Source organism: Notolepis coatsorum (assembly GCF_963971535.1).
Source record: "Notolepis coatsorum genome assembly, chromosome: 9".
NCBI classification, from domain to species: Eukaryota; Metazoa; Chordata; class Actinopteri; order Aulopiformes; family Paralepididae; genus Notolepis; species Notolepis coatsorum.
In genome coordinates this window covers 47,920,239-47,940,191 of record NC_140173.1, presented here as the reverse complement: position 1 = coordinate 47,940,191, position 19,953 = coordinate 47,920,239, and the positions used below count along the sequence as shown (strand labels likewise).

The 19,953-nt window shown below is 43.8% G+C and overlaps 1 protein-coding gene across 1 annotated transcript in view; it reads left to right on the top strand.

Annotated features, from left to right (window-relative positions):
- sgpl1 (sphingosine-1-phosphate lyase 1) overlaps positions 1-19,953 on the top strand; it is a 44,625-nt gene that overhangs the window by 18,514 nt on the left and 6,158 nt on the right. The window contains exons 7-12 of the mRNA XM_084321265.1: positions 423-511; positions 860-968; positions 2,906-3,004; positions 5,116-5,262; positions 10,471-10,709; positions 14,142-14,288. Of these exons, the coding sequence (XP_084177391.1) occupies positions 423-511; positions 860-968; positions 2,906-3,004; positions 5,116-5,262; positions 10,471-10,709; positions 14,142-14,288 (830 nt within the window). The remainder of the gene's footprint in view (positions 1-422; positions 512-859; positions 969-2,905; positions 3,005-5,115; positions 5,263-10,470; positions 10,710-14,141; positions 14,289-19,953) is intronic.

The following is a 19,953-nucleotide window of genomic DNA, read 5'->3' as shown; positions in this document are numbered from 1 at the left end:
AAGGGGAACTTCTCCATGTTAAATAGAGCTGGCAACGGATGGTATATCATGAATTTAACTTTAGGCAAGCAAAGTGTTAACATTACATTATGCATACTTTTGACAATAAATAAAATCTGAATTTGTTCTTACTTGCTTGCCTGGGTAAATAAAGGTTATAGAAATGTAAAAAAAAAAAAAAAATAATAATAAAAAAAATAATAATAATATCGGACATCCCTAGTCTGTATATATACACACACGCAACTGTCTCTGTGGCGGAGGTGGCTGTGGCCGTGGTTTATTGTTTTAGCGCGTAGCTCTAAAACAAATAGTCTCTGTTGGAATAAGTTATTGTGTAAACAGATAAATAAACGGCACAGATGACGGAGAAGACGTGGATGTCACGTGACCGGCCCCCCTTTGTGGTGCTTTTTGTTCAGGTGACCTCAGGAGGAACCGAGAGCATCCTGATGGCGTGCAAGGCGTACAGAGACATGGCGTACGAGCGCGGCGTGAAACACCCTGAGATGTAAGTGGTACAGCCTGGTGCCTCGTGGGCCCGGTCCTCTCCGCTGGCCAGAGGGGGGGGGTTCTCCTTTTTGTTTGCCAGTTCACACGCAGGAGCCCCCGTGGGTTCGAATCCAGATTTGTTACAGATGAGGCTGTTTTCCATTTACTTCCTTTTTATTGCACTTGTGATTGTTTTGTGTCGATGTTTTTCTTTTTTTCTTTTTTCTGCTTTTGGACTTTGTGAAACACTCTCTACACTGTTTTCAAAAAGCGACTACACAAATGGTTTACTATTATTATTGTTGTGCTGAATTGATGATGGTCTAACAATTTCTTACGACTATTATCTTTATTTTCCTTGAACCAGTGTTGCACCAGTGAGCGTCCACGCTGCCTTCGACAAAGCAGCCCACTACTTCGGGATGAAGCTTGTTCACGTTCCACTGGACAAGAAAACGATGAAAGTAGATGTGAAGGTGAGAATATTTATAGATGTTGTGCTAATTGAAGACCCCCCCCCCCCTGGGAAGTCTGTCTCAAATGCACCATCACACGGGAAGGTCTCATACTGAAACTAGCAACTAGCAAAAAAGGAATAATACAGAAACTATATATGATGATGACGACTGTATGATCTGTTATATGCTGTTCTACATAATGGACAGAAAATATCTGCTTTCTTCTCTTGAAATGAATTGGAAACATTGCCAGCGTGTCTGGTTAGTGGTGTAGATGGTTTCAGTGGAATTGTGTTGCTACGGAACAGCTGGCACTGCACTTGGTTCCCTGTTGCAGCGTTGGCTAATATGCAGCGTTGGCTAATATGCAGCGTTGGCTAATATGCAGCGTTGGCTAATATGCAGCGTTGGCTATTATCAACATCTGACAGGAAATCAAATGTAGTCCATGTCGAATGTTTTCTGTCAAGTTGAAACTGTACTCTAGTAGGCATTGTGAGCTACATTGTTTATGTTCACACTGCAGGCGTAAGTGGCAGATTTTCTTTGCTCATATGTGACTCGGATCCGTTTTTTGGCATCACATAGAATCTGATCTTTTCTAATTCTGATTCGGGCCACTTTTATATTTGGTCCTAAAGCAGATACAAGTCAGCTTTTTTGCAATGTAACCTTCATGCGACTTTTACGTCACTCTAGATCAGCGGTTCTCAAACTACGGGTTGCGACCCAAAGTGGGGTCGTGGGTGGGAAGCAAGCATTGGCAAGTAAAAAAAAAAAGTGCTTTTTATTTATGTTCTGGCAACATATTTTGGCTAAATATGCCTTGTTTTATAAATGTGTATTGATAACATAGTTCTGTAATAACATTTTCGTATAAACATGCATGATCAAGCTCAACAACGTGTGCTTTTATTTTGATATTCCTTAATTCCACATTGAAATTACGCGATACATTAAGTGTGGGGTCGCCAAAAGAAGTTCCTAAATAAAACGGGGTCGTGGTATAAAACAGTTTGAGAAGCCCTGCTCTAGATTGACATTCATCACAATACTCCACTAGCGGGAGTCATCTGTGAATACAAACATGGAAGACGGCTCTGATGGAGCTGGTCAGTGCAGGGACAGTGAGATGTTCACCATATAATTATTGATCCTTCTGTACAAGAAAAACTTGAAAGGACATATCATAACCGGTCTGTGTTTGAAAGCATATTGAAAGAAGAAATGTCTCTCTTTCACCTCCTCCTCGCCCCCATTATCATCTGCTCACGAATTAGCTGGCCTCCACTGCACATCAACTTGTAAATTAAACCATAAACTGTTACTTCAGTGTCCTCCATGTTTGAATCCATCTTTGTTATGGTTCATTTACACATGCGGGTCAGTTCACACTTGAATCTGATCTTGGCCTCGTTTTTTAAATAACGTGAACAGCCACGACAACAAATCAGATCTGAGCAATAAATCTGAATCAAGCACTAAGGCCTGCAGTGTGAACGTAGCCCATGTGTCTTGATAACAGGGTTCGCACAAGGTCCTTGAAGTGCTTAAAGTGGTTGATTTTTGCCAATTTTCTTAACAAGGTGCTTAAAAAGTCCTTGAAATTCAAATCACCCATTCGCATTGAAAGTTTTGTTCATCCATGATAAAATTGTTCTGAATCAAGATTTCTTTTTTGTTGGTGTAACTAATTGTCGGAAATTGGTTTTAAGCCATAAATATTGGATCTGATTTTTTTTTATAGAAAGAAAATGCATTTAAAAGTGAAGTGTATCCTTTTAAATGCCCTTTAAAAAAATGAAAAATAGTGTGTAGGAAAGTACTTTAATTTCATTTTGCAATGTCTGTGGGAACCCTGTTGATAATTGAATGTCTTTATAATGTGTTGTGTCACTAGATATGAATCTCCTTATAATCCCTATAATAGAGCATGTTTTATGTCTTGTGCACAGGCTATGAAGAGGGCTATCGGCAGGAACACAGCCATGCTTGTGTGCTCCGCGCCCCAGTTCCCCCACGGAATCATCGACCCCATTGCCGAAGTAGCAAAGGTCAGGAGCGATGCCTTTTTCCCCAAAGCCTGTAATGCTACTGAATACCAGGCCAAATGCCAGGCTAACTCAGAATCACAATCAGAAAGGTCTTTATTGCCAAGTAGTTTTCACATGCAAGGAATTTAGCTTTGGTCATTTTCGGTGCGACATTAGCGGACAGACATTAACAGACGGATAATACAATAAAGAGGTGGAGTAAAATAAAATGAAATAAGAACTAAGTTAACCCTTTCACTTCCACGCTTATGTACATCCTTATACCATCCTCTGCCAGCTCTATTTGTCTATGGAGAAGTTCCCCTTCTTTGCAGGGCTATAACTTTTTAAATTGTATTGCTAAATTGACATTACTATGGCCCATTCAACATCAATTATCTATCGTTCAGGATGTAGGAACGTTTTACTTTTTCATTCACATATTCATACTAAAATACGGTCTAAAGTATAAATACCGGTATGTTTTTATTGTTTTCTGCAGCATTCTGCAGAACGTGATTTATAGCCCTAAATGCATTATATTGATGATCAAATACAGTTTGATAGCGATCAGCGCCGGATAAAAAATTTCAAATGGACGTGCTTCTAGAAGTTACTACTTATCATTTGATGTTGACCGGATGGCGGGGGGGGTCGTTTATAATTCCGTGGCCAACGTTAGATGATTCATGTGGTGTGGGTGATATGATCATTAGAGCAGTTTGTATCGAACACGGTAAAAATAAACGCTGAAACTTACCCCAGTCTCCTCGGGCCGTTGGGCGATGAGCGTGGAGCAAAAAGATTCCTATTATGGGATGTTGAAATATGAAATATCCATCTCCAGGTTGTATAATAGTATATACGTCCAAATCATGTTGTTTATCGAGTTATTGGTAACGGATCGCTATCCATTGTGTCGCGCTCGAGTCCCGGGACCTATAGCGAGTGGTCGGACCGAATTTCGATGAGCACCAGTTTCCGTTTCCGGTTTCCGGTTTGGGCGATCCGCCAATCGGCCACCAGATGGCGCTCTTGAACCGTTGGAGAGTTGAGAGGGGATCAACAGTAGATCTCAAGTCTCCGCGGGAGAAATATGATTGCGATCACAGATTTTTGAAATATTGATCTCAATGACGTGTTACGGCGTCATTGGCAGAATTAGCATGGCAGGGAATGACGTGTTAAGGCGTCCTTAGTGATTATAGTACTGAATACCAGGCCAAATGCCAGGCTAACTCAGAATCACAATCAGAAAGGTCTTTATTGCCAAGTAGTTTTCACATGCAAGGAATTTAGCTTTGGTCATTTTCGGTGCGACATTAACAGACGGATAATACAATAAAGAGGTGGAGTAAAATGAAATAAGAACTAAGTTAAGCACAATAGAATAATATAATTATGAAATAGAATATAGGCCTAGGGCTGTACAACTGTATAATATAAATATAATAATATAATATAAAAATATAGCACAATAGAATATAGTAAAAAATTAAATAGGAATAGGAATAAACTAGGTTGTTGGTGAATTTACCAACACTTGGTATGTCAGAATAATAATATAACATATGACTTATATCATACCAGTTAGGATACCTTATGTATACTGTATACTTACTTACTTAAGTTGTTTGTCCATATTTATTGTAACGTATAATATAACCGCACCTTTGATTACACTGCTTACAGGCTCATATTCTTATATTCAGAGTTAATTATATTATGCTTATAAAATGCTTATTTTTATCTTTACTATAGTTTTATTGCCTATATTTATGTCTTCTACTATTCGGGGATCAATAAAGGAATATCTTATCTCATTTTAGAAATCAAAGCAAAATAACTGCATTCTCTGCCATGTGCACGCATAGAAGGATGTTAGATCTTTCTGTTGGAGGAAATTGGATTATATCTCAATAATTTCTGTCTGCTGACCTCACACTAAAGGTCCAGTCTGTATTGTTCAGTAAAATGAATGGATCACGTTGTCACTTGGTATCAGCTGATGCTGACAGTTTAGGATTAAATAGTGGCATCCGTGCATCCCTGCTTTTTCATATACAGGCGTCTCCATTAAAACCTAAGAGATACTTAGTGACTCACCCCCTTTTCCCATGGTTGTGTTCCAGCTGGCTGTTAAGTACAACCTCCCTCTGCATGTGGACGCCTGTTTAGGAGGCTTCCTCATCGTGTTCATGACCAAGGCAGGCTACCCGCTGGCCCCGTTCGACTTCAGGGTAAAGGGCGTCACCAGCATCTCTGCCGACACCCACAAGGTAAGGAGTGGCTGTTTCTCTGATTATCACAGCTTATGAAACGGGTAGCTCATATCAAGCGATCTGATTGGTTCATAGATGTGGTGATGAGACTCATTTTTTTTATAAGGTATTTTACCATAGGAGTTATTCACGGTAGCAGGTTTATATGTTTCCACTTATCGGTCGGTCTGTCTGACATTTGACCGGAGCAGAGTTGAGCATAATTAAATTAAATCTATGTTTTTTTTTTTTTTTTTTTTTACATTTGACAAAAACTTGAAGAAAAGTCATGGGCACAAGACTCTGTACCTGATGCAATTGAATCTCTACTCATTACCATGGTAACTACTACAGTACCACTACCCATATGCCTCTGCATTTGAAGTCGCGAGCCAATGCTGCAGAGCTGAGAGGAGGACGTTACGAAACAACAATAGTCAAAACAACGAACAGAATACACTATTGAATTATATAGTCATGGTTACCTGACTCATTTGTTTTTAAACGTTGTAGTTGTGAACGTTTTATTCATAGCTACAATGAAAGGAAAGATGTCAGACAGTGCCACGAAAACAAAGCGAGAATGACCCAGAATGACACAAACGTCAAAAAAGTAGTTGTGCTCTTGTGATTGGTCGAAGTTTGCCAAATCATATAGGTACTGTAGTTGTTACCGTGGAAACAAGTGAAGATTACAATATAAAACACATTCTCTCAAAGATCAAGTTAAAACCTTTACCTATATTGGTAGTAAATATTGTAAACTATGGATGAGTCGGTCGCAGTCAACCAGTTGAGCTAAAGGGTCCGACCCGTTAGCAGTTGCTGGTTGACTATATTATTGACTATATTAGTTCAAGTTCAAGTTATTTTTTATTAGTTGTCATATAGAAATATAGGATACTTCAAGAACTTTGGAATCCACTCATAATGTAGTCCTATAAATGTGTCATTGACTCATATCTAATATAACAGACATGGGAGTTTTAGCAGATTAGATTAGCTGATCTGTTGAGGCTCTTTGTTTGCGTGTAAGTGCCTGGTTGCCTGCGCATGGCTGTCAAACCCCACCCCCATGGGGTCGGGTCTGGGAACGGGAGCTGAACACGCAGCGGCCCGGACCCTTCCCTGTCGGAGTGGCCATCGATAAGCAGGTGTGAGCAACTGGGTGCTATAAACTGTCACTGTTTACAATACCGACATTTGCACTTTTATTCCTTATTACTTATTTACTTATGATTTACTTACTGTCCCTTTTTATTTATCTATTTATTATTATTATTATTTTATTTTTTAACACTTTGAGCGCCACGCCGGGTTTTCCTTTTTACCCGCTGAATGCCACCATCGGCGCCAATGTTAACGTTAATATCGCCTAATCTATGTTTTAAATTATGGCTATGTGTCTAATCTGCCCATCGCATTATCAAAGACTATTTTCCAGTCAGTGCTGTCAAGGCAGATTGTTTTTTTATCGCGTCGTTTCCGTTTCAGAGCATTTAGAAAAGCACCCGTTTTCAGATAAAAAAACAGCCCATTATGGAGCATTCTATGAAAATCGTCTTTTACTGGAATATTCCACAACGTTGATATTCGTCGGCCTTTTTATGAATCGTTTTCAAATAAACGCTAGATGATCAATATTATACGTGCACGCAAGCACATTCGAGCCGCGCACGGATAATCGCCCGGTTGATTTCCTCTCTGACTTTTACAGTGAAACCGAAAGAAGACATTTCACAAAACAGCTTATAACTTCATCAAACGTACTCTGATTATCCTAACACTGATAACATAGAGTCCTTACCTGACATCAGATGGTATCCAACTGGTATATTCCAATTCCTGATCACCATTCGAAAAAATCGATAAGTGTATAGATCCAACGCGATACAGTAGAACTCCATGATCAGCGGGGCTCTGAGGTTCCAGAATGAACTGTGGTAACCCCGGCTGGATCAGTGGACTGGAAAATGTGGAGTACCGGATTTTTTCCCCCATTCATTTTCATTGAGTCCATTCCAAAATCACTTATGTCATCTGGGAGACGACAAGGGGCGCTTTTTTCCACAATGATCGCCGGCGCCGCTCGGCTATACTCGGGTAGGCTCGGGTGATGCAATATGATTTCATCGCTAAAAAAAATAAAAATAAAAAATCCGAGAAATCTCGTGAGTGGCTATCAACCACCTATAAATAAACCCGAGTATTCTCGTGTGTGGCACGGAAAGTGTTAAGTACGTAAACAAGTGTAAACTAAACAAAATGTTCAATATACATATATACAATGCAAGTAGAAAAAGGTAACTGAGTTCCCATACAGTACAATGTATGGGGGTCCCGCATTTCATTGTATACTTGTATGCCGTGACAAATAAAACTCTTGACTTGACTTGATGAGGTACAACTTAGCTTAGCTTGTGGTGCCACCTTGTGGTGTTGAGGTGCAATGAGGTAAAATATACAGATATACCAGTATACCAATAAATATAAAGTGTGTTAAGTGTCTAAAGTGGGTCAAGTGGGTGCTACAGTGAGTTGTTTATTAAAGTGAGTGTGTACGTGTGGATGTGTGTGCTGGGAGTGTATTTGATGGTTTGTTACATAGTGTTATTTTTATTGATTGTCATTGAGCATCCTGATGGCCTGGGGATAGAAGCTCCTTCTGAGCTTGCCATGAGACTCCGGTATCGCTTGCCTGACCGCAGCAGTTCAAAGAGGCAGTTGTTTGGGTGGCGCTAGAGTTTTTGATTATTCTCTTAGCCTTACCCATGCAACGCTTGTTGTGAATGTATTGGGGAGTGGGAAGCCCACCTCCAATTGTGCGTTCGGCTGAGTGGGCCACTCTCTGTAGTCTGCTGCGGTCTTGTGCGGTGCTATTCCCAAACCAGGAGGTGATATTGCCTGTCAGGATGCTCTCTATTGTGCATGAGTAGAAGTTCTTAAGGATCTTCTGACTCATGTTGAACCTCCTTAGGTGCCTAATATATTATTTATATTAAATAATATATATCCGTCAAAGACTATGAACCTACACAATAGGGTTTGGCTTTCAGTGTCACTCCTCGTCTGGAAACAAGCCAGTCAGCAAGCTGCAACGAGAGAGGATCCTGCTTCTGGCGCAGCGCAATTAAAACGCCCCTGTGCCAGAAAAGAGGAGTGCTGCTAACATAACTGAACATGTCTTAAAACTGCACATGTAATCCAGATACATAATCACCCCCATCTTTAAGCATGCTTGACTATGGGGCGACAGTGGCTCGGGAGGTAGACCAGCCGTCTGGCAACCCGGAGGTTCCCGGTTCGATTCCCGCTCCTCCCAGGCAGCGTGTCGATGTGTCCTTGAGCAAGACACTTAACCCCTAATTGCTCCCGATGAGCAGGTTGGCACCTTGCATGGTTTCCTCCGCCATCGGTGTGTGAATGTGTGAGTGAATGGGTAAAAATGTGAGTAACAAATTGTAAAGCGCTTTGGATAAAAACGCTATATAAAAAAGCAGCCATTTACCATTTAGATTATTAAGTCTGCAGAACAAACTGTAGGTGAGCACGATTTATATTTAAAAAATATATATTATAATAATAATAAATGTAGACGGATAGATAACTACTAGTGCTGTCAGGCGATTACATTTTTTTATCTAATTAATTACAGGATTTGTCTAATTTATCGCATTTTAATCGCATAACCATTTTAGGCCTGATATTCTATAATAATATTTCAAATGGCATGTGTCCGGATGGCAGAATTCAGTACTGTATCTACAAAACCTTCTGTTTAATCATCTTCCATTTATTCATTTGCTTAGATTTTTCAGGTCTGGTCAATTTTAGCATGATGTTATTCACAGTCAAAGATAAAAAAAAAATTTATTGATATTCTCATTTGGTTCATTACAATTTACTCAAGCCTAGTAACAGACACAGTATTTCTGACACTGGGAATACATTCCCTGAGATCCATAGATGTCCCTATATCAGATACCAAGAACATGCAAATGGACCATATTCAAATTAACATTAGCTTTTCTGAGAAAGATGAAGACGCATGCTTTTCCACTGCGCATGGGTGTTGTTTGCAACTGTGATTTAATAATCATTTACCATGGCCTATTGGGAGCTATTGCTTAGATCTAACCGAGCAAGTTACATGATGGATGTGTGTAGAGAGAGCCCAGTAAGGCTATGTCTCTCCCTCATCATACAGTAGGTTATGGTTGTATTGTCATACGTAGTACTTGCTTTACTAAAACAGGTAAATGTGAAAGAACACCAAATGGGAAACTTATCAGTGACGTTACATCAATACCTTATCTCTCCCGGTCTGTTTATCTCTCATACTGATCTTTCTTGTGTTGCTTTTGGCTTTTGACCCAGGTTCAAATTCTACCTTCGTGTTGTACACTGACTGTAGCTGCTTAATTGTTTCTGCAACAATTCAGAATCAGAATCAGCCCTTATTAGTCATATATATAACATACAACTAAATTGTACTTGCCACTGTAATGGTGCATACAATAGAATAAAATACATTATAAAAACACAGGACACAGTTAAGAACAGCAGTAGTGTAAACATATAGTTAAAAATACTAAAAACTGGGTATAAAAAGAATAAAATGTCAATATTGCACATGATTGTGAAGTGCAAGGTGGATAGCAGCATATGGTTCTCAGCATCTTTTCATGTTCATACCGAGTGGAAGAAACTGTCTCCAAACAATCAATTGTTCTCTGAAACTGTCAATTCATATCCTTTTTGTGTTTTAAAAAAAAACGTGAATATACAGTAAGTAATAGGGGTGTAAAGGTACACGTATCCGTACCGAACCGAACCATTTCAGTGTGTACCGTACCGTACCGAACGGCTGTGTTGTGTACCGAACGAATACAATGGTATGTTAACCACTAACGACCGCCCACCGGGGGCTGTTTTCTTTCACAATCTAATATAATTATTATTCTTTTTTTTTTTAAATTTTACAAGTCGATTATTAATTTCAATATAGAATATTCGTTGACAGCCCTACAAGTACAATTAGTTACTGCACACTACATCACCCCTGAGTGGAACATGGAAAGCCAAAACTTTCCCCCACTGTACCGAAAACCCGTACCGCACCTTGACTTCAAAACCGAGGTACGTACCGAACCGTGGTTTTTGTGTACCGTTACACCCCTAGTAAGTAACTTGAGGACGTGTCCGTCTTCTCCGTGTTCTCTCCAGTATGGCTACGCCCCCAAAGGCTCCTCGGTGATCCTGTACAGCGATAAGAAGTACCGTCACTACCAGTACTTCGTGGCTCCGGACTGGCAGGGCGGGATCTACGCTTCTCCCTCCGTGGCGGGTTCCAGACCTGGAGGCATCATCGCAGCCTGCTGGGCCACCATGATGCACATGGGAGAGGACGGTTATGTGGACGCCACCAAGAAGATCGTCAACACCGCACGCAAGATCAAGGCCGAGTAAGACTCTCTCCGTCTGTGTGGCGCTGAAGCCGTGATGTGTCGTTGGGAGTGGGGGGTGGAAAGTGCAAAGTACTTTTACCTCAAGTGTTGCATTTTAAGTGCAGTTTGGAGGTAACTTAAAGGGACACTTAATCTCGCATACATCCCAAAACTCTAAAATTGTTTGGCACACACTCGTTTAGTTTGAGAGTAAATTAGTTTGAATATGGCCACCAGTGATGTCATCACATTGAAATTAAATGATGTAGATGGAAAAATAGCAGTGCCTTGTCTTATAGGGACTGTTACCTTATCATTTCATGGAGCTGTAATTAACACAACACATGGATTAAATGTCCCCGATGACATCACTGGTGGCCATATTCAAACAAATTTACTTTCAATAACTGTCAAAACTAAATGAACGTTTATGAGTTTTTGGATATGTGTGAGATTATGTGCAAAATAAATCTGCATTGTTTTTGGCGAAATGCCCCTTTTAACAGTTATTTGTATTTTAGTGAACTAGAAAAAAAGAATTAAACTTTTTTGTCCTTACAGTTAACAACGATGTGGTCAATTGTTTAGGACGTTGTTTGGAAGGTGCTACGTGTGATTTTTCAGAGACATGCTAACAGTCTCCATTGACCTCTACTAGCATTGCTAATGAATGCTCACAAAATCCACCTCCTCCAGTATCTCAAAAACAAAAACATTGGTGTTTGGATAGATTGAAATGACGTGCACCCGGTCAGGGGTGTACAGTACTTGAGTAATTGTACTTCCTTACAATACTTAAGTACTGTTTTTGGGGATTTGTACTTTACTCAAGTATTATTAGGTTTGTATACTTGTACTTTTACGCAAATACATTTCAGAGAAAAATAACATACTTTTTACTCCTACATTTAAAATGCAGACCTATAAAGTACAAATCTTGCAGGTCTAACAATTTTATTTAGTACTGTATGTTTGTTTCTCTGGCCAAACTAACGTTAACGTTATTAATCCAGCGGCCGCACTTTCCTCAAGGGAGTCTTTTTACTTTCTCTTTTCCCCCCCTTTCTTTTTCCATCTTTCTCCCATCCCAATGTTAGTCGTTATGCCAATTCCCAATCCCCTACCTGGTCGTTGCATGCTCTGCCCCCTACCGTCGGTCTGGGAGGGCGGAGACTATCACATGCTTCCTCCGACACATACCCTGTATGTAGCCAATCCCAACTTCTTTCCACCTGGCAGCGCAGACTCTCACTGGGAGAGTGTAACGTGTGGAAGGATCACACTACCTCTTCCTGGACCCGACCTTGCTGTGCAGGCGCCCCGACCGATCTGTAGGAGTCGCTGTTTTTACAACGACCAGGACCCACCCTCGCCGGCTTCCCACCCGCTAACACTGCCAATTGTGTTAGTATGGACAGTCGGCCAAGCCGGAGGCACCACAGCTGGATTCGATCCCACTGTCTCTGTGGTGGTAGACAGACGCTTAGTCCGCTGCACTACCCGGCCGCGGCCGCACTTTAACTTTAACTTTTTAGTACTTAAGTACATTTAAAAGTAGACACTTTTTTTTTTTTAACTTTACTCAAGTGTGTTTTTAGCCAGATACTCTGACTTTTACTTGAGTATAATTTTGAGACGGTAGCCATACTTTCACTTAAGTATAATTTCTGGGTAATTTTTACACCCCTGGGTTACTTCCCTTGGGTTACTTTCCCCGGTTTACTTCCCTTATTGAGACATGACTAATGGAAGTTGATAAGTTACATCTTCTGACTTCCCTTATTGAGACATGACTAATGGAAGTTGATGAAGTTACATCTTCTGACTTCCCTTATTGAGACATGACTAATGGAAGTTGATGAAGTTACATCTTCTGACTTCCCTTATTGAGACATGACTAATGGAAGTTGATAAGTTACATCTTCTGACTTCCCTTATTGAGACATGACTAATGGAAGTTGATGAAGTTACATCTTCTGACTTCCCTTATTGAGACAGGACTAATTGAAGTTGATGAAGTTACATCTTCTGCTGAGGAATTCCCACCCCTGCGAACATCTGCCCGGTGCCTCGTCTAGGTTCTGCATGCTGATAGGTCTACAGGCCACACCTTTTTGCTTGTGCCATTGGCCACTTCAAAAAGCCCTGTCATCTCTGTAAGAGCAATGTCACAAGACGACCCAGTTGGTGACAAATCGGCTAGGCTTTTTAAATTAAGTGAACTACAGGCAGGTCCATAGATATTTAGACATTGACACAATTTTCACAATTTTGCCTCTGTACACCACCACAATGGACTTGGAATGAAACAATCAAGGTGTGCTTTAAGTGCAGACTTTCAGCTTTAATTTGAGAGTATTTGCATCGAAATCATTTTATCCCCTTTTTTTCTCCTATTTTTCTGTATTTTCCTCCCATCCCAATTTAGGCGTTATGCCAATTCCCCCCATCTCTTCCTGGTCGTTGCGCGCATGTGCCCCCCACTGGTCGGTCTAGGGAGCCCTGAATTCTATCACATGCTTCCTCCGATACATAGGAGACAGCCAGCAGCCTCTTTTCACCTGGCAGCGAGGACTCTCATTAGTGAAGTGTAACGCGTGGGAGGTCACACTACCTTCACCATTTCCCTCCCTCGCTGTGCAGGCGCCCTGACCGACCTGTAGGAGTCGCTGTTTACAATGACCAGATTACCACCCACCGGCTTCCCTCCCGCTGACACTGCCAATTGTGCCAGTATGACGACCGTCCAAGCCGGAGGCACCGCTGACAGCCGGATTCCATACCAGTGTCTCTGCGGTGGTAGACACACGCTTAGTCCGCTGTCATCCCTCCCCTTTTTTAAGGAATTGTTTCATTTCAAGTCCATTGAGGTGGTGTACAGAGCCAGAATTGTGAAAAATACGTAAAAATATTGATGGACCTCAACTTGACATTTTGAATTTCTGTTTGAAAGTTCTCGTTATGGGAATAGGTTTTTGTATTTTTTCCTACAGCTATACAAAAAAAGGCTTGTTTATTTAAAATTTTAAACCAATGGGTAGAGTTACCTGCAAGGTAATGCTTTTGTTTCTGCCTGGTAGAATCCATTCATTCAAATGAAGCATGTTTACAAATCATTTATCAGATAAGATAAGATATTCCTTTATTGATCCCCTTGGGAAAAACTGAAGTATCAATGCAAAAACATTTCAACCACAATATGACAACTTTCTGGTGCAGAAAGTAACTGTCATTCAAACTATCCTGGGATCACTTGAGTTGTGACCAATTATTGTTCGGCAGATTCGGCTTTTAGATGTCGATTTATGTTGATTTTGTCTAATGGTTTACATATGAATCGCTCTGCCAATTTCAACGATATGTCACTGCTCCTGAACTTTGATTTCATCAATAGGACAGTCTATCATCGGCAACGTCTCAACATCTCCCTCGCTGTTTGTTTCTGACCAGAATCCGCAAGATAAAGGGTGTGTTTGTGTTCGGAGACCCCGAGGTATCGGTGGTGGCGATCGGTTCAGACGTCTTCGATATCTTCCGTCTGTCCAACGCCCTGACGACGAAGGGCTGGAATCTCAACACACTGCAGTATCCATCCAGGTAGGGTTACGGAAGAACCATGTTCATGTTCTTGACCATTGTAATGACTGTTCTTGACCATTCTAATGACTGTTTGGAGAACATTCTAATGACTATGTTCTTGACCATTCTAATGACTGTTTGGAGAACATTCTAATGACTATGTTCATGACCATTCTAATGACTGTATATATTCTTGACCATTCTAATGACTGTATGTTCTTGACCATTCTAATGACTATGTTCTTGACCATTCTAATGACTATGTTCTTGACCAGTCTAATGACTATGTTCTTGACCATTCTAATGAAGGTATGTTCTTGACCATTGTAATGACTATGTTCTTGACCATTCTAATGACGGTATGTTCTTGACCATTCTAATGACGGTATGTTCTTGACCATTCTAATGACTATGTTCTTGACCATTCTAATGATGGTATGTTCTTGACCATTCTAATGACTATGTTCTTGACCATTCTAATGACTATGTTCTTGACCATTCTAATGACTATGTTCTTGACCATTGTAATGACGGTATGTACTTGACCATTCTAATGACTATGTTCTTGACCATTCTAATGACGGTATGTTCTTGACCATTCTAATGACTATGTTCTTGACCATTCTAATGACGGTATGTTCTTGACCATTCTAATGACTGTATGTTCTTGACCATTCTAATGACTATGTTCTTGACCATTCTAATGACTGTATGTTCTTGACCATTCTAATGACTGTATGTTCTTGACCATTCTAATGACTATGTTCTTGACCATTGTAATGACTGTATGTTCTTGACCATTCTAATGACTATGTTCTTGACCATTCTAATGACTATGTTCTTGACCATTCTAATGACTGTATGTTCTTGATCATTGTAATGACTATGTTCTTGACCATTGTAATGACTATGTTCTTGACCATTGTAATCAGGGGTGCAGTCGTAATATCAGAACTGCCTGGACGCCACGTGCATGCGCATACATGTTCCCTAGCGTGCGCACAGAACAGATGATTATTATGCATAAATAGTAGGAAACATGTTTGTATAGGAAATTACTAGTTTTAGTTTAGTTTTTGTAAATATTGCCTTGAAATAGAGAAGCTGAAAAAGGTAGCAGGATGTGGCCTTCAATATATAAAGAAATTATATTGTCAACAGATATGGTTGAAAAACAAACAATGTTTTAAATGTAATTGTAGATACAATATTGTAGTTACAATTTCTTTAATTGAATTAACTTAAACTAGAAAAGTAAATACAAACTAAATTAACAATGTAACTTAGTCTACAGAAGGACAGTTATATATTGTACTTGGCTTATCGCGTCCCGCTCTTAAGCCTATCGAGATATACCTCATCTCATGTACCTATTGTACTCCATCACGAATAAAAACCAGTACACCCACACCTGCCGGGTCCCGCCTCTATGGAGGCGTAGCCTATAAGACAGTAGGCATTGTCACCAATACACTTTTCCTCTATTTTCGTTTCCATCATAGCGGATGCAGTGCACCTTATGTAACTAGTTGTTATGAAAAGATTAGAGAAATTACGTAATGTTGAAAGCTTACCGGAGGTTTGCTTACCCCTGGCATCTTCGAGGCATGTTTTAGCGACACGTCGGGCCTGTGTTGATGTTTCCTCGTCTGACGGCAGCAGACCAAGGGGCAGCGTACAAGGTTTGGCTATCGAGCCGGCTTGTACAAAGGTAGGCCCTGTGTCATCAGGCATCAATGTTGGTATTGGTAATGCTGTGGAGTATGTTTCGGCGCCAGGGCCGGGGTGGCTTGGTGAACGTTCCACTGCAGTGGACGTTTTCCTGGCAATCCTGGAGCACGCTGCTAACGCTAATGCTACTACTGCTAATGCTAATGTTGACGCTGAAATGGGTCGTTGTTCTAATGATCCCCGCCGCGGGACAATTCCGCTTTTCCCTCCTCTTGCCCGCTTCATTGATGAAGGTCAGTCGGTTGCTAATGTGGGGGGTTTCGCTGAGTCCTATTTACCTTTTCTACGGGTAAACGGGCTAACAACTGGGTGCAGGCCGGGTGTACCGTGGCTACGTAGCCAGGTAGCTTTGTTCCTGTGCCCCGGCGGGGATGAAAGATGTCCCACCCGGCCGATGCTTGAGAGCGCATCGGCTCGGAGGGTGGCAGTATGGACGAATGAGTGGTATACTGCTGCAGGATGGTTTGTAGCGGCGGCCAGTGTTATGGCTCAGCTGGCTAGTTTCCTATCCACATTGGCGTCGGGTAGTAGGGCTATGGGTCCAGCCGACATTGTAAACATGTTGCATGTTTGTGGTGTTATAGAGATCTTGACTCAGTCGCAAGCTATAACTGCGGGGAGGATTAGGATGCTATCAACGTTGTTGTTAGGCATGTTTGGTTGGAGCACTCTCCTCTTGGGGAAGAGGATAGGTTTTCTCTCCTCACGACTCCTTTTTCCACGGAAAGGCTTTTTGGTCATTCTGTGGAGGCGCAGGCGGTTGTTGATCTGGGTCCTACACCGCCTCACGCTGTGCAGCCAGAGGTGGGGGCACGGTCTCGTCAACGACTGTGGCGAGATCCTCGACAGGCGGCCATGTTTCCCCCGCCAGTGGTGCCCTGGGCAGAGAGTCAACGGGGTTCCACAAGGCCGACAGCCTTGGCGGCCGAGGGATCGGCCATTTTGGGTGAATTCGGTTTGGATAAAACAAGCCGTCGTCACTTTGCCGCGAGCAGCCCGCTCCCCGTTCAATCCTCTCTCTGTTACCCATGGAAGCGGGGCTCTGATCGTTCTCCTTTGGCTGCGGGCCGCGAACCTTCTTTGAAGCGCATGCGGCCCCATTCTTCACTTCTCATGGGAACAGGGGCTGACACCCAGTTGATGGCTGAGCCTGGGTCTGTCCGTGAGAATGTTGTGCTGTCGCGTGGCTCCTGCACCACACGTGTGATGGATGAGCCTGGTGTCACAGCTGCCACTAGCTACGGTGGTCAGCACGGGGACTCAAGGCCTCTTCTGTTGAACGCACAGCAAGGGTTACCCCGGCCTCGCCTTCGCCAGGCGGGGTATCGCGCTGATGCCTCCCACTCCCGTGAGAGCGGCAGTGGTCTGCGAAGCAGAGGCGAGCGTGATTTGGGTGGTAGCAATATCACTGCAGGGCTTCGGTGTGTAGGAGCCCATGGGGTCCTCATGCCTTGCATGTCTAGCTGCGGAACGACTCCTCAGCATGTGCTAGAGGGGTTTTCAAAGGGGGGGTGTGTGTCAACCAGTTTGATGACAGCTTCTCCCGTATCAAACCGGCCCTTTCTGTCGGGGTCCCCCCTTGGGTGCGTCGCACAGCGGGAGGGACCGGGCCAACTAGCTACTGTTCCTTGCGGCCCAGCGTCAGTTGACGGCGGGTGCGCTGTGGGATTATTTTCACATATGGCGACAAGAATGCCGTTTGGAGGGGTGGATAGAGAGAACGTTGAGGGAGGGGCTTGTTTTGCAGTTCTCACAACCCCACCCTCCATTCTCAGGTTTGGTGCCGACCCTATTGTCAGGGTCAGAAGCAGTGACAGCCCTGGCCGACGAAATCCAATCTCTGTTGGCGAAGCAGGTCGTGGTTCCGAGAGAGGACGCGATGTCAGGCGTCTACTCCCGTTATTTTCTGGTACCCAAGAAAGGGGGGTCAGACCTATACTGGATCTGTCCACGTTCAATCGTATGATTGTAGCGAGACCGTTCAGGATGTTGACCGTCAAACTCCTTCTGCTTGCTGTCAGAAGGGGAGACTGGTTCACCTCCATAGACCTGAATGATGCGTATTTTCACATCCCGATTTTCCCTCCTCACAGGAAGTTCCTACGGTTCCTGTTTCAGGGCGTACCGTACGAGTACCAGAGGATGCCGTTCGGCTATTCTCTGGCTCCCCGCACATTCACCAAGTGCGTGGCGACTGCACTGGAGCCTCTACGTCGTCGGGGATACGGGTTCTATTCTATCTCGACGACGTTCTACTCCTCAGTCGTTCGGAGGAGGTTGCCAGGTCTCATACCAGGCTGGTGGTGGAATTCCTCACCAGGCTGGGTTTAGCTGTGAATTGGAAGAAGAGTACACCTCTTCCCAGTCAACAGGTGGAGTACTTGGGCTTGACGTTGAGGTCGAGGCCCATGATTGTAACCCTCTCGGAGCAGCGCTGCAAGTGATGCGTCTGCTCGGTATGATGGCATCTGCTCACACGGTGGTTCCTCTTGGCCTCCTCTTCATGAGGAGGATACAGAGGTGGTTTTTCTCTATGAGAATAGATCCGGTGAGGGACAAATGGAAACGGTTGACTGTTCCTTTGTCGATATGGGGAGATCTCGCCCATTGGAGGAGGCTGGGTATCCTCACCATTGGGGTCCCCATGGGCAGCAGGCGCTCACACGTCGCGGTCTTCACCGACGCCTCTCTCACGGGTTGGGGAGGGACGTGTCGGACCCACGCAGTGGGGGGCAGCTGGACTGCGGTTCATGCTGGCCCATCTGCCCCGCACATCAATGTGTTGGAATTGAAGGCGGTCCTCCTGGTCCTCAAACGGTTCGACCACCTGGTGGTAGGCGAGCACGTTTTGGTCAGGACAGACAGTGTGACGGCAGCGGCGTATATCAACAGGCAGGGTGGGACTCGTTCCATCCACCTGCACCGGGCGGCGGTCGACCTTTGGCTATGGGCATCTCGCAGGCTGCGCAGTCTGAGGGCGCTCCACATTCCTGGTGCAGAGAATATGGGCGCGGATACGATGTCTCGGGGCGGTCCTCGTCGTGACGGGTGGGAACTCCGCCCCGACATAGTCAGACAGATCTGGGATCGGTTCGGGGATGCCTCGGTAGATCTGTTTGCGAGCCGACACTCTCACAAGTGCCCCTTGTGGTTCTCGGTCAGTCGAGCAGATCATCCCCCCTTGGGGGTGGATGCCTTCTCGACCTTTCCATGGCCGCCCGGTCTTCTGTACGCCTTTCCTCCTGTACAGCTGTTGGGTCAGCTGTTGGAGCGGATACGGAGGGAGCGCAGGACGGTGATCCTGGTCGCGCCGGACCAGGGCACGGCAGTGTGGTTCCCGGTCTTGATCCAGCTTCTGGTCGCTCCTCCTTGGGTTATTCCTTGGTCGGCGACGGCCCTCTCACAGCACAACGGGTCACTGTTCCAGTACCCGATGTTGGGCCAACGCCTGTTGGTGTGGCTGGTGGGAGGGTGAGTCTGGAGAGGATGGACCCTTCTGTGGTTGATACCATCCGGAATGCACATGCTCCCTCCACTGTCGCGCTTTTACGCGGGCAGATGGCGTATGTTCCAAGAGTGGTGTAAGGCGGGGGGCTGGGACCCAGTCTCCTGCCCCCTGGATGCTGTCCTGAGTTATCTCCAGTCTCTCCTTGGTAGACTGTCGGCTTCGACAGTGAGGGTATATGCGGCGGCTATATCCTCCTATCATGAGGGGTTTGAGGGGACTGTCTTGTTCAGCCACCCTCTTGTGAAGCGTTTCCTGCTTGGCGCTCGACGCGTTAAGCCGGTGCAACGCTCTTTGGCTCCGACTTGGGATCTTCAATTGGTCCTCGGTCAGTTGTCCTTGGCCCCGTTTGAGCCGCTCGAGCAGGCGCCGTTGGGACAGCTGTCCTTCAAGACCGCGTTCCTGCTGGCTGTCACCTCCGCTAAACGCGTGAGTGAGCTCTGTGCT